Source organism: Macaca mulatta, chromosome 7 (genome assembly GCF_049350105.2).
Source record: "Macaca mulatta isolate MMU2019108-1 chromosome 7, T2T-MMU8v2.0, whole genome shotgun sequence".
Classification (NCBI taxonomy): domain Eukaryota; kingdom Metazoa; phylum Chordata; class Mammalia; order Primates; family Cercopithecidae; genus Macaca; species Macaca mulatta.
The window spans coordinates 180006156-180019173 of NC_133412.1; the positions used below are offsets into that span (position 1 = coordinate 180006156).

Genomic DNA, 13018 nt, shown 5'->3' on the forward strand with positions numbered 1-13018 from the left:
AGAGGAATATGTGGAAAGCATTCCTCCTAAGACTCAGAATATGTCAAGGATGCCTACTTTCACCACTCTTAATCAATACAGAACTTGAAATCCTGGCCAGAGTAGTCAGACAGGAGAAAGAAATAAAGACACCCAAATTGGAAAAGGGAAAGTCAGATTATTTTGTGTTTACTGGTAATATGATTTTGCACTTAAAAAACTAATATTCTTTAGAAATACTCCTAGAATTGATGTATTAATTCAGCAAAGTTTTAAAACGATGGAAAAACATACAAAAGATAGTACTATTTTTATACACACCTAACAAGCAGAGAACCATAGATGTGTGGAACAGAATAGATATATCAGAAATACAGTCACAAGCCTGCAGCCAACTGACTGTGACCAAGTAGACAAAAAGCATATCCTGGGAAAAGGTCACCTTGTTCAATAAATTGTGCAGGAAAAACTGAAAGGCTATTTGCAGAAGAATAAAACTGGACCCATATCTCTCACTATGTACAGAAGTTAAGCCAAAACCTATAAAATACTTAACTGGGACACCTGAGAGTCGACGGTTGTAGATGAAATCCCAGGAAATGTATTCCTGGACATTGTCCTAGGCAAAGAATTCATGACTACAACCTTAAAAGTAAATAGTACTAAACCAAAATAGACAGTTTAGACTTAATACAAATAAGCAAAGCATGTGCTCAGCAAAAATAAAAAAATCAATAAAGTTAACAGAAAACCTACCGAATGATGAAAAAATTTCTAAACACTACGTCTGACAAAGAACTAATATTTGGAATGTGCAAGAAACAAATACAACACAAGAAAACACAAATAACCTCATTTAAAAGAGCAAATAACAGACATTTATTTTTCAAAACAGGACATAAAAATCATCAACCAGCATATGAAAAAACAATCAATGGCATTAATCATCACAGAAATGCAATTTAAAGTCACAATGAGAAACCATATTAAACCAGTCAGACTAGCTATTATTAAAAAGTTAAAAATAAAAACTAAACTGAACATAAACAGATGTTGGTGAGGATACAGAGAAACAGTAGTGCATATACGCTGTTGGAGACAATGTAAATTAGTACAAGCTATATGGAAAACAGTATGGAAACTTCTCAAGGAACTAATAATCGAACTAATATTTGATTCCACAACCCCACTACTTGGTATCGGCTCAAAGGAAAATAAATTTTATATTAGACAGATGCCTGCATTTATGTTTCCTGTTGCGTTATTCACAGTAGCACATATATGGTACCAAACTTAGTGTCTATTTATTATGATTAGATACAGAAAACATGTTGTATATGTATATGTAGATATATATATAAACTTACACACCCTCGCAAATACACTATATATATTTGTGAATATATATGTACACACATTTAATTACTACTCAATAAAAAATGAAATTATGTATTTTACAGTAGCTTGGATGAAACTTTAGACCACCGTCTTAAGTCAAATAACTCAGAAAAGTTGAATACCACATGTTCTCACTTACGTAAATAAGAACTAAATAATATGTATGCATGAATATAGAGTGTGGAATAATAAATATTGGAGACTTGGTGGTCTGGAGGGTGGGAGCGGTGTGTGGGATGAGAAAACACTTAATGAGTACAACATACACTATCCAGATGATGACTCCCCTTAAAGCCCTGACTTCATCACTAAACAATATATCCATGTAACAAAATTGCACTTTCTCCCATGAATTTACACAAATACAAAGAGAAGTGGATGCATATTCCAAGTTATAATTAACCCATATTAGAATGTCTTACACATACAGCATTACAACTTCTTTATTTGGAGTGTTCTACTTTTTTTCACTTAGAAGAGAAAGGCAATCTCAATTCTCAGGGTAAACACACTTTGGAGAAGCTGTTGTGTGGTAGAGGAGGGCAGCTGTCCCATCAGCGACAAGAGGCTTTGTGACTCAATGCTAATGAATTCAGGTTTATTCTTCCTCCTTGTTCTCTGCATGTGGTAAATCTAGTTAAGAAATCACGGAAGCTCCCTTATCTGACGCCAGTGTGAGGTTTAAATCATGCAAGCCCCTTCTGAGTAGAAACACGCCCCCTGACCCCACCACCAAATCATTAGAAAGCCCTGAGCCAGCCTCCTTTCCTGCTCTAATGAGGAAATTCCAGTTTGTAATTTCTTGAGAAGCCTGTGCTGCTCTCAGCAGACACCCCAAAAATAGAGTTAATAAAACTTTTTATATTCACCTGGGGTGTGAGTGTGGAAGCATCAGACTCGACATCCACACTAAACATTGGTGGGGTCTCTCTTGCTTTGCCAGGGATCACCTACAATTGGAACTGTGGGCTTGGAGTCCTGACAGTGACCACCACGCGGCCTTTCTTCTCTTGCACTGGATGCTAACCCCCTCTGCCCCAATGCCCAGCGTGCATGTTATCCTGCCTGCTGCTGGCTGACTGGCCCTTGGAGTTCTGTTGAGCTGGGCTGCAATGCTGAGTTAAACACAGCATCTTTATAGATTTAACTGATTAACTTCAGAAGCACTGATAGTTTATTGATGTGGAGAAACAGGAGTAAATGACTGTACGTGACTCTGCCTTTGGTGCATGTGAGAAAGGTTTTCTCTTGTTATGACAAATGCTTCTTCTTCAGAGACTTCATAGGAAGAGCAGGATAAAGAATTCAGAGAAGTGCCCCAGAGGAATCTGTTTTATGGAGAGGAAGCCACAGTGCTGACAGGAAACCAGACCTTAACCCCCATCTGCACCTGCCCTGAGGCTGGCTCTTGTGCTCAGTGGGTTCTGAGCGCCCCCACGTGGTTCTCCACTCACATCAGGGAGGCTCATTTCTGGGCTCATACAGGCTTTTTTCTAATTGTTTTCACAAAAATGGAGACAGAGTAAACCGTGAATCCATGCATCTCAGAGAACACAGAACAGCATGATAACACCCCTTGAAACACACACACATTTAGGTAAATCTTATTAAAACTGCTGAAAATCAAAGACAAATAGAAATACATGCAGGCAAGTGGAGGAGAGTAAAGGAGGGATTCCTTCCAAAAGAACAGAAAAGATGATGACAGCATTCTTCTGGTTAAAACCTTACAAGCAAGAGGAAAAGTGATGGTATCTGTAAAGTGTTGGAAGAAAAGCCAACCCATTATCTTATAGCCCATGGATGTTCTCTAAAAAGTGAAAAAAGTTTTATTTCTCTTTGACAGCAATGAGGGGCTCAATGAATCCATGCCCCCAGGAGACCAGTGAAAATTCTTTTGGAAAATTACAGGGTTTGGAAAGGCTCTGACAGCATACAGCAAGTGAAGAAACATTTATTCAGGAAAATCTAGAAAACTCAGTAAGGCCAGTCATCATATTTTATCTAAGACGCTCTTACTTCCTTCCACATCCAAGCTTAGCATGATGTATTGTAACCTCCACTACAGAAGATGCAGCCAAGAAGACAGGACACCTTCTACCAGCTCCCACCAGAGGAAACTCTTCCCCAGGGGCCAGTACATTGGCCCTCTGACCCTGCCCACAGCACGTGATGCTGAGGCTCAGTTCTGGACAAGAGCTACTGAGAGCCAGAGACTCACTTCTTCCATGGAGCCCCATTCATGGATGGAGGCTCTGCCCTGGGTCCAGTGCCACTGGAAACATTGGGTCCCTGATTTCTAGCTCTGTCCTTCGGCAGAGGTTCCGTTCCACCATAACCAAACTGTTGGGAAGTTGGGAAGCTTCTGCCCAACCCTCCACTTAGAGCTCATTTCCTATGCTAAGGAAGAAAAAATCTCAACTTTGTCTCCACCTGCAGAATCGTGGTTATGCGCTCTCTCCCAGGGGAGAGGGAGTGCTGGAATTCAGTCATAAAATATCATCCTTAATTTGGTCCTAAACATCCTAACTTCAGTAACAATAGACTGTGGAAAAGTCCAAAGCCTGCCAGTGCTCTCAAAAACAGTGGAGGGTGTAGTGGAAGGCCCTTGGAACGAGATGGGTGGATGTATGGGAGATGCAGCCTAAACTGCAGGGCTGCTGGCTTGCAGGAGAGAAACGAGGAGGGAGAGAGCAGGGGGACATTCTCTTGTGGTTGGAACAAATGCCAGACACTGTTCAAAGGAGCCCATGTTTGTTCCACTCTGTGTGAAGCACTTCAAACCTCAGTGGATGATTGAAAATAGTGGGATTTTCCATCTGCAAGTGGCGGAGCTCAACATCTGGGCCTGGTCAGGAAAGAGACAGAGCAAGTCCAGCACAAACCACTGACACCTGAGGATGACCGTGGTGCTTACAGCTGTGTCCCTTGATCTTTGAAACTGACTTCTCTTACTTAGCATCATGTCTGGAGTTCACCAGTAATGGTTTATGTATCTGTCACTTGTTATTTTTTTATTGCTGATGGTGTTCAATTTACAGATGCTTTCTAGTTTCTCTATCTCATTTCCCAAAAGAGGTTGTCCATCTTTGCTAAATTTAGAATGACACTGACTTGCCCAGTGATGGCCTTTTTCACAACAGGGGCACACACTGGGGCTTTTCTGTTGTTTAGTGGTAGTAGTTCTTGCCTTTTGACTTCCTTCTCTACATTCCTTTCTTTGTGTCCAAATTGCCCACAAGTAAAGCAAGAGCCTGAGAAATGGGGCATAATTTTTCCAACTCTTAATCCAGCCATAGCCTGAGGTAAAAGAGTAGCCTTATGTAAGTCACCTCCAATGCCATTGCAAGCCTTAATATATTCAGCTAAGTGAGGCTTCCCTCTCAGGTGTCTAATAGCAGTTTGACACTCTGCATTAACATTATCATATGCAAAAAGCTGTATTACAACATCTTCAGCTGTTTTATCAGTTATGGCTTTATTTACAGCCTCTTGGAGCCGAGCAATAAAAATCAATATATGGTTCTTTAGGTCCTTGTCGGACAGAACTGAAAGGATATTATTCCCCTGTAACATTTATCCTTTCCGATGCCCGTAAGCACACAGAGTGCAGCTGAACAATGGCAACATCCTACATGACTGCTTGATTTTCTAATCCACCCCAATTAGGGCCGACTCCCATTGGCTGTTCAAAGGAAACTGGCACAGGTGGCTGTGTTTGTGTATTTTCCCTTGCCCGAGTTTGAGTTTCATCAGACCACCAGGTTTTAAACTGCAAGTACTGAGATGGAGTGACAACAGATTTTATCAAAGTATCCCAATCATATGATGTTAACCTATTATCAAGAGCCACATTTTTTAACAAACTTTGCACAAAAGGAGAGTTGGCCCATATTGACTAATGGCCTGCGTGAATACCTTTAACAGTTTAAATGGAAAGGTGGTTCAATTAGAGAAACTGGAATTGCCGTGCTTCAAGGTGTCTGTCCGCTCTAGCCTTTTGAATGGAATTATGTACAGCACCACCAATGGCTCCAGGTTTTAATGTTGTAACTACAGGAGCAGTAAGTTTTGTAGCTAATACATTTTCTCGCCCATTAAGGGGAGAGAGAGGAGGTGGCCATTCACTTAATTCAGCAGTTGGAGCTGATGGGCTACTAAAACATACTTTCTTAGTTTTCCTTTATTTTCCTCTGGTTTCTATTCTTCACATTCAGAATCTGTGGGGTTTTTTTTCACTTGTCCTCCTCGTTCTCTTCTGAATCTGCCTGATCATCTGTTTGAAATGGCTCATAAGCTGTCTTTATTAGTGCCCACATTGACCAAACTGAGACCGGAATTTTGCTCCATCTTTATATGCTTTTTAAAAAATATGTGCCAATTCTCTCCCATTCATCCAATTCCATAGTCCCTTGTTCTGGGAATCATGGGCAAAAACTGCTTTCCTATACTAAAGAGTGATAAGATATTCTGAGTACTAACTTTCACTTCCCTTCTTCATAATAAATGCCTTAAGAAATTTAAATAAGCAGAGTGTTTGCTTTCACTTTGTCCCATTGTTACCCTGGTTCTGCTGAGCTCTCAGCTTTCCCTCCGAGATGGTTTATAATCATGATCAGGTGTCCTTTGATGATGCAGCCTCCACTTTTACATGCTCTGCCATTCCTTCACCGGGGTCTTTGTCGCCCCATATTGGGTGCCAGAAATGTTGGGGTGATCAAGCAAAACACCAGGTCATTGGGACGACAAAGTCCAGCAGAGTCAAAGGAATGAGAAAAAGACAGTTTGAGAGAGAAAGTGTGACCAGGGGACCATCACCAGTGTGGAGCCTGTGAAGGCCCCCAGCTCTGGAAGCCCAGACTATTTATTGGTGATCAAACAAAGAAACAGGTGGTGAGAATGTAGGGGTCGAAAGGGCAAGCACACAATCTACAGCTGTGATGGTTTAACATTTATATGGAACATGTTCTGCTACTTGAGATAATGGGAATACAATTCATCTAGGAGCCTGGGAGGGCTGGAAGCAAGGAGCCAGCAAGTCTAGACACATTCCAAAGGCCACGAGGGGTTTTGTGCCCTGAGCCCTGGTTATTATGTCAGATATGCAAGCTCTGCCTCAGCTTCTTTCCCAACACTTGGCTTTTTCCCAACACATTGATTTCTGTATGTTTGAGTGTGAAATACAACACAGTCATAACAAGAATAAGAACATGTTCTTTGCAGCAACGTAGTTGGATCTGGAGGTCATTATCCTAAGCAAATTAACAGAGTAACAGAAAACTATATACCACCTGTTCTCACTTACATGTGCGAGCTAATCATATTGCCATAAAGAAGAAAACAACACACATTGGGATCTACACAAGTGTGGAGGATGGGAGAAGGGTGAGAACTGAAAAACTACCCATTAGGCACTATACTTATTACCTTAGTGGCAAAACAATCTGTATATCAAACCTACATAACTCACAATTTACCTATATAACAAACCCTGCACATGTACCCCTGAACCAAAAATAAAAGTCTAAAAACATTTTAGCTAGTTTTTAAAATGATTATTAATAGGACACCTAAATACACCACAGGCATTTCAAATGATTTCTTGCTACTTCAGTTATTTAGTAGATTCCAAAAAGTGTTGACATTCAGATTATGCAGATTTCTTTTGACATAAAAATGAGGTTGATGAATTTTATAATCTACATTTTGGAGCCTAAACCAAAAGTACAATCAAGTGTCACCTCAGATGTGTTATTGGAGGCAGAATTCTGATCTCATTACATATAAGTGGTACCTGGTGTGACATACATGAACAGGCAAGGAAACAGAAAAAGGACATGGAACAAGGTTTATGAAAAAGTCTCAGCAATTTTAATTTTCTTCTGAGGAAGCTGAAATTGTGCAAGTAAAACAGTGTGACTGGACATGTCTCAGGTGAAGTTGTGTTCTGGAAAGTACCTCCAGTCCTGGGCTGGATCCAGTAGGTGCACTCAGGCCCCAAATCCTAAAGCAGTGACTTGTATTCCTTAAACAGATGATACTCCAATGAGAAAGCTGTTCTCAGGTGAGCTGCAGAGCAGGGAGGAGGGGACGGAGTTGTCCTTGGCTTCCCAGAATTGCTGAAACTTGAAGACCAAGGCTACCTCCTCATAGGTGGAGCAGAGATCCACCTATGAGTACATCACGTCGGCTCTGTCTTCAGGAATCTTGGGCTGTGAGGGAGATGAAGGAATATGATTTATTCCTTTCTGCTAAAGCAGTGTGCTTTAGAGAGAATGAATTGAAAATTTAATAAATATGCTTTTTGCCATAGTAAGGGAGAGAATATGAATAATTCAAGGCAATGCACTTCAGAGCTGGCAGAAGGAGCAAGTGCACAACTGAGAGAAGGAAGCACCCTACACCAGGAAGCAGGTGCGCTAAGATCATCCCCCGAGAACTGCCCTCCAGATGCCTTATGTCAGTGGAACCTGGGCTCATGCCTGGGATATTCTGCGTAGTGTAGAGAGCAGAGCACAGCTCCATTCCTCCTCACTGTGTGACCTAGGATGTGACCTCTTCCTCTGAGCTTCATTCTAATTAGGTGTTAAAATCAAATAACAGCAGTAACTTTACCTGTAAACTTTCCAGTAAGAGCCGATGATGATCAGAATTGTTATCACTGTTGTTACCCGATCCCTTAAATATCATAAAAATACCTGTGTGACCCCTCGTCTCAGACCTCAGATGACCACCTCGCAGAGAGCACACCTGCTTTGTTTCTGTCACAAACGTGGTATTAGAACTGGAAACAATGGGTACCTTGTTATAGATTTATATCTTAGTTATGTTACATTGGATGAAGTTCGAATTAGTAAGTGACAGTTAGAATTTTAGGTGGTGGGATGTCTAAGCAAACTGTCGATGGTGTGTCTTCATTTATCCTTGCTTATTATACATAATGGAAGAGGAGAGAGAAAAATTAAAGAGAAAAGTATTGACCGATAGTCAAGTGTTTTATAAACAACGGAGATTTTCAAATCTTCTGGAAACCCCATTAAATTAAATAAATTAAAGAACTTTAAGACACTTTTTCACATTCTAGATGCATGTTTAATACAGATTTAGATTTAAATGCAAGAGATAATGCAGAAAATGGAAATTCAGCAACAGATCAGTTTGCCAAATAGGCAGATTTAAACTAGTTTTTAATTTTACCTAAATACTCAAAGAATAAACCCCAGATTCAAATAACAAATGATAAAATTTCAATGTTAGGTGACTGGTTGAGAGAAGTTTGAATTAACATTATCTTGATGAATCATACATCAAGAACAAAACTTTGTCCAGTGGTCCAAATTTTCAAGGGGCTGCTTGAGTAAGTAGTTTCTACCTCCCCTACCTGTGATTTCTGGCAGAATCTATCATCCTCTAAAACCCAGGGACCATTAAGAACAGAGACAGAAGTTTGAATACTACGAAGTTTTGAGAGACCCAAATTACTGCCTGGACTGATTGATGAGGATGATCTCTATAAGCCTCGTCTTTGAAGAGCGTATGTGACTTTTGTTATAATGAACAGGTAGCAACAAAGACAGTCAAGGAAAATGAAGGAGGAGGGGAACATGGTCCAAACAGAAGAACAACATAAAGATCCGGAAACTGACATCAACGAAAAGGAAGCATATGGATTACCTGGAAGAAAATTTAAAATAAATGTTAGAAACATGTTCAATGAGCTAGTGGCATCAGGCAAGAACAATGTGAGAATTTTAATAGAGATAAAACTTTAAAAATGACTAAACAAAAATATTGATGCTCAAGAATACAATAAGTCAGACGAAATGTTTAAGAGGATTTTAGACCAGACTAGATCAAGTGAAAAAAGAAACAGTAAACTCAAAGAAAGATCATTTGAAATAGTAGAGACAGAGAAGAAAAACTTAAATGAAAGAAATAAAAAAGAGTTAAAGCCTTATGAGTCAGGAAGCACAGTGAAAATGAAATTTTATGCATTGAGGACTTATGCAAAGATAAGACAAAAGGGGTAGTGAAGAAAGAGGGTGAGAGACAGAGAGAGAGAGACAGAGAAAGAGAGACAGAGCAAGAGAGGCAGAAAGGTTTTTAAAGAAGTAATAGCATAGCAACTTTCTAAATCTGGAGAAGCAAATATTCGTCCACTTCCGAAGCTCTATATATTTTAAATAAGGTAAACCAAATGAGTAAAATCAAAGATAGTTTGAAACCACATTATTAAAGGAAAGGTTTTTGAAAACAGAAAGTAAAAGAGCAGATTTAGCAGATTTCTCAGCAGAAGATTTTCAGTTCCGAATGGACAGGAATTATATTTGATAATGTATGGTTTATTGATAGAGATTATTTCTGAGAAATGTATTTCTAGTCAATGTCATCATTGTGCAAGCATCATAGGGAGAACTTACACAGACCTACAAGGAATATCCTACTACACATAGACTATGTGGAATAGCACAATGTTTCCAGACAAGTAACCTGTACAGACTGTTACTGCACCAAACACTGCAGGGAACTGAAACGCTGTGGTAAGTATCTCTCTATCTAAACACATCTAAATATGGAACATCCTTAGTGAAAATATGGTATTACAATGTTATGTGGCCACAAATATATATGTGGTCTATTGCTGACTGAATCATTCTTAGGTGGCCCATGACTGTATTCAAATTGCTGGGGGAAAAAGAATGAAAAACAAACAAAACTCTGCCAACCAAGAAACTTTACCATGTAAATCATTTTGTAAAATAAAGGATAGGTAAGACCTTTCCCAGAGAAGCAAAAACTAAAGGAGTTCTTCAACACTGGGCCTGCCTTAAACACCACAGGGTCTCAACTAGGTCTGCAGAATAATGACATAGCTGCATCAGCTCCATTCTGGCCTCTGCCATGTGACAGTTTTGTGTGAATTTTCTTTCTGCTCTCTCAGGACTTTTTTTCTCTCTCATCTTCTAACTCCATTCTCCTTTTAATTCTCAGTTTGTTGAAAAGATTCATATTTAGCTAAGAACATTATAAACTTTGGAAAAAATTTCATCTTAAACTCAACAAATTTAATTACCTGTCTTCACGGATGCCCATCTGTTCTTTTCTTGTTTTCCAATGGGATATGGCCCTTGTTTCTACTTCAGTCCAGTCCTTAATTCCATATGCATGATGCATCCAACCATCACACACCCAAGACCATCTTGGAGAAAGGTACCCTACCATCTGCATCATCAGCCTTCAGGTGCACAGTGGCCATTCCTTCAGCTGTTGTATGTACTTTAGGGCTTTCTATTTAAAAGTGTATTCCACTATCCCCCAAATAAAGTTCCTGGACCTAAAAAAGTGATGTGTATTGGGAGCATTGACAGCCAATTTTCTTTTTTTTTTTTTTTTGAGGCGGAGTCTCCCTCTGTCGCCCAGGCTGGAGTGCAGTGGCCGGATCTCAGCTCACTGCAAGCTCCGCCTCCCGGGTTTACGCCATTCTCCTGCCTCAGCCTCCCGAGTAGCTGGGACTACAGGCGCCCGCCACCTCGCCCGGCTAGATTTTTGTATTTTTTAGTAGAGACGGAGTTTCATCGTGTTAGCCAGGATGGTCTTGATCTCCTGACCTTGTGATCCGCCCATCTCGGCCTCCCAAAGTGCTGGGATAACAGGCTTGAGCCACCGCGCCCGGCCTACAGCCCATTTTCACTGAAAGTCTCTTCTTCCGTTGGTAATTGAGGAAGACTGGGAAGAAGGGAACAAAACTCAGACCTCATGTAACTCCTCATTTAGCAATAGATTCAGTGCAAATTTAGAAAGTTGAAGACATAGAGTGATGTTGGTGTGGTTTTCTGTGGTATACTAAGGAGAGAGCAGAAGATGGTCAGTGGTCAGTTTCCATCCAGCTGGTACCCATTGTCCATTAATTAAGTCATCAGAAAAGATAAAAGACAACTTTTGTGACAAAACCCTAGGGGCTTCATTAAAACACATTGCCCAGAAATTGGTCAACAGGGACATGACAAGTTTTCATACCACAGCTACTATTTTTTGCCTACTTTATATAGAAATCTGAGAGATGTGCCCAGGGGCTGATTCTCCATCCAGGGGACAGCGCTAACAGTGTTATGAGTTATGTGTTATTAGTCTGTCTGGGTCTTCCTAAGAAGACAACACGGAGTGGGTGGCTTAAACAACAAATATTGATTTTCTTACCATTCTGAAGTCTGAATATTGAAGATCAAGGTGTTGGCAGGGTTGGTTCTTGGTGCGGCTTCTTCCTGGCATGCACTGGGGCACCTTCTAATACACTGCGTCCCCACATGGCCTCTTCTCTGTGTGCACGTGAAAAGTGAGAGGTCTCTGGTGTCTCTTCCTCTTCTTATAAAGACAGCACGTCTATTGCATTAGGTTCTCACACTTCTGACCACATTTAACCTTAATTGTATCATTAAAATTCCAATATAGATCCATTGAATTTAAGGTTTCAGCATATGAATTCCAAAGAGGGCACAATTCAATTGATGACACAAACCAAGAGATGGTGAGAAGCATTAGAATATATATATTTTTAATCACTAAGGACTAATGGGCCATGCAGGAACTTGTAGGAAAGTTCCTAGTAATCGGTGAAACCTCAATTGTAAGAGGAAAACGTGCCTTCCTCCTTTCTTTTCTGGCAGAAGAATGTGAGGAAGCAGAACCACAGATATCAAAGAAAGAGGAGCCCTGGGGACAGCTGAGGTGCTGGTGAGGAGGGAGAGCACTGAGCAGATGAGGAAGCCCCGCCCTCCCTGCACCTGCTCCTGACCCGGCCTCCTGCTCTGTGGGCCCCGCGCGCCCCCTGCTGGTCCTGAGCGGCACCTGCGCCCGCCCCCTCCGCCTCCCTGCAGGGAGGTTTGTGTCTGGGCTCACACTCACCTCCCCTGACTGTGTCTCTCGCACAGTAATACACGGCCGTGTCCGCGGCGGTCACAGAGCTCAGCTTCAGGGAGAACTGGTTCTTGGACGCGTCTTTTGAAATGGTGACTCGACTCTTGAGGGAGGGGTTGTAGTTGGTGCTCCCACTATTACCATTGATCTCCCCAATCCACTCCAGTCCCTTCCCTGGGGGCTGGCGGATCCAGTTCCACCAGTAACTACTGATGGAGGCACCAGAGACAGCGCAGGTGAGGGACAGGGTCTCTGAAGGCTTCACCAGTCCTGGGCCCGACTCCTGCAGCTGCACCTGGGACAGGACCCCTGTGAACAGAGAGACCCACAGTGAGCCCTGGGATCAGAAACAGCCTCCCATATCGTCATAACTGCATCCCCGAGACACTCACATCTGGGAGCTGCCACCAGGAGGAGGAAGAACCACAGGTGCTTCATGTTCTTGCACAGGAGGTCCGTGACTCTCAGAGAACATTTCCCATGTGAGCTGGACCCTGAATTTAAGGAAATGTGTGGTGGTTTCCTGTGGGTGCCTAAGTGAAGATTTGCATGTGGGTGGTGCCTTTGTATGGAGAGGTGAAAAGGGATGAGGGAGGTCCCAGTCTTTGGGGCTCACCCTGAGAGGAGGATGTTGGCTGTGCCCTCTAAGAACTCAGTTCTCTTCCTGGGGCCTCCCCTCACCAAGCCCAGAGTCCTCTTCTTCCAGGTAGGGAGATGTGCTGAAGGA

General features: G+C 41.6%; 1 gene segment (V, D, J or C); it reads right to left on the minus strand.

The window, feature by feature from the left end:
* Positions 1–2970: 2970 nt before the first annotated feature.
* Positions 2971–12798, minus strand: LOC114679728 (immunoglobulin heavy variable 4-59-like). The segment is given in 3 exon segments: positions 2971–2990; positions 12280–12600; positions 12684–12798. Coding segments are annotated over 3 exon segments (387 nt in total).
* Positions 12799–13018: the final 220 nt, after the last annotated feature.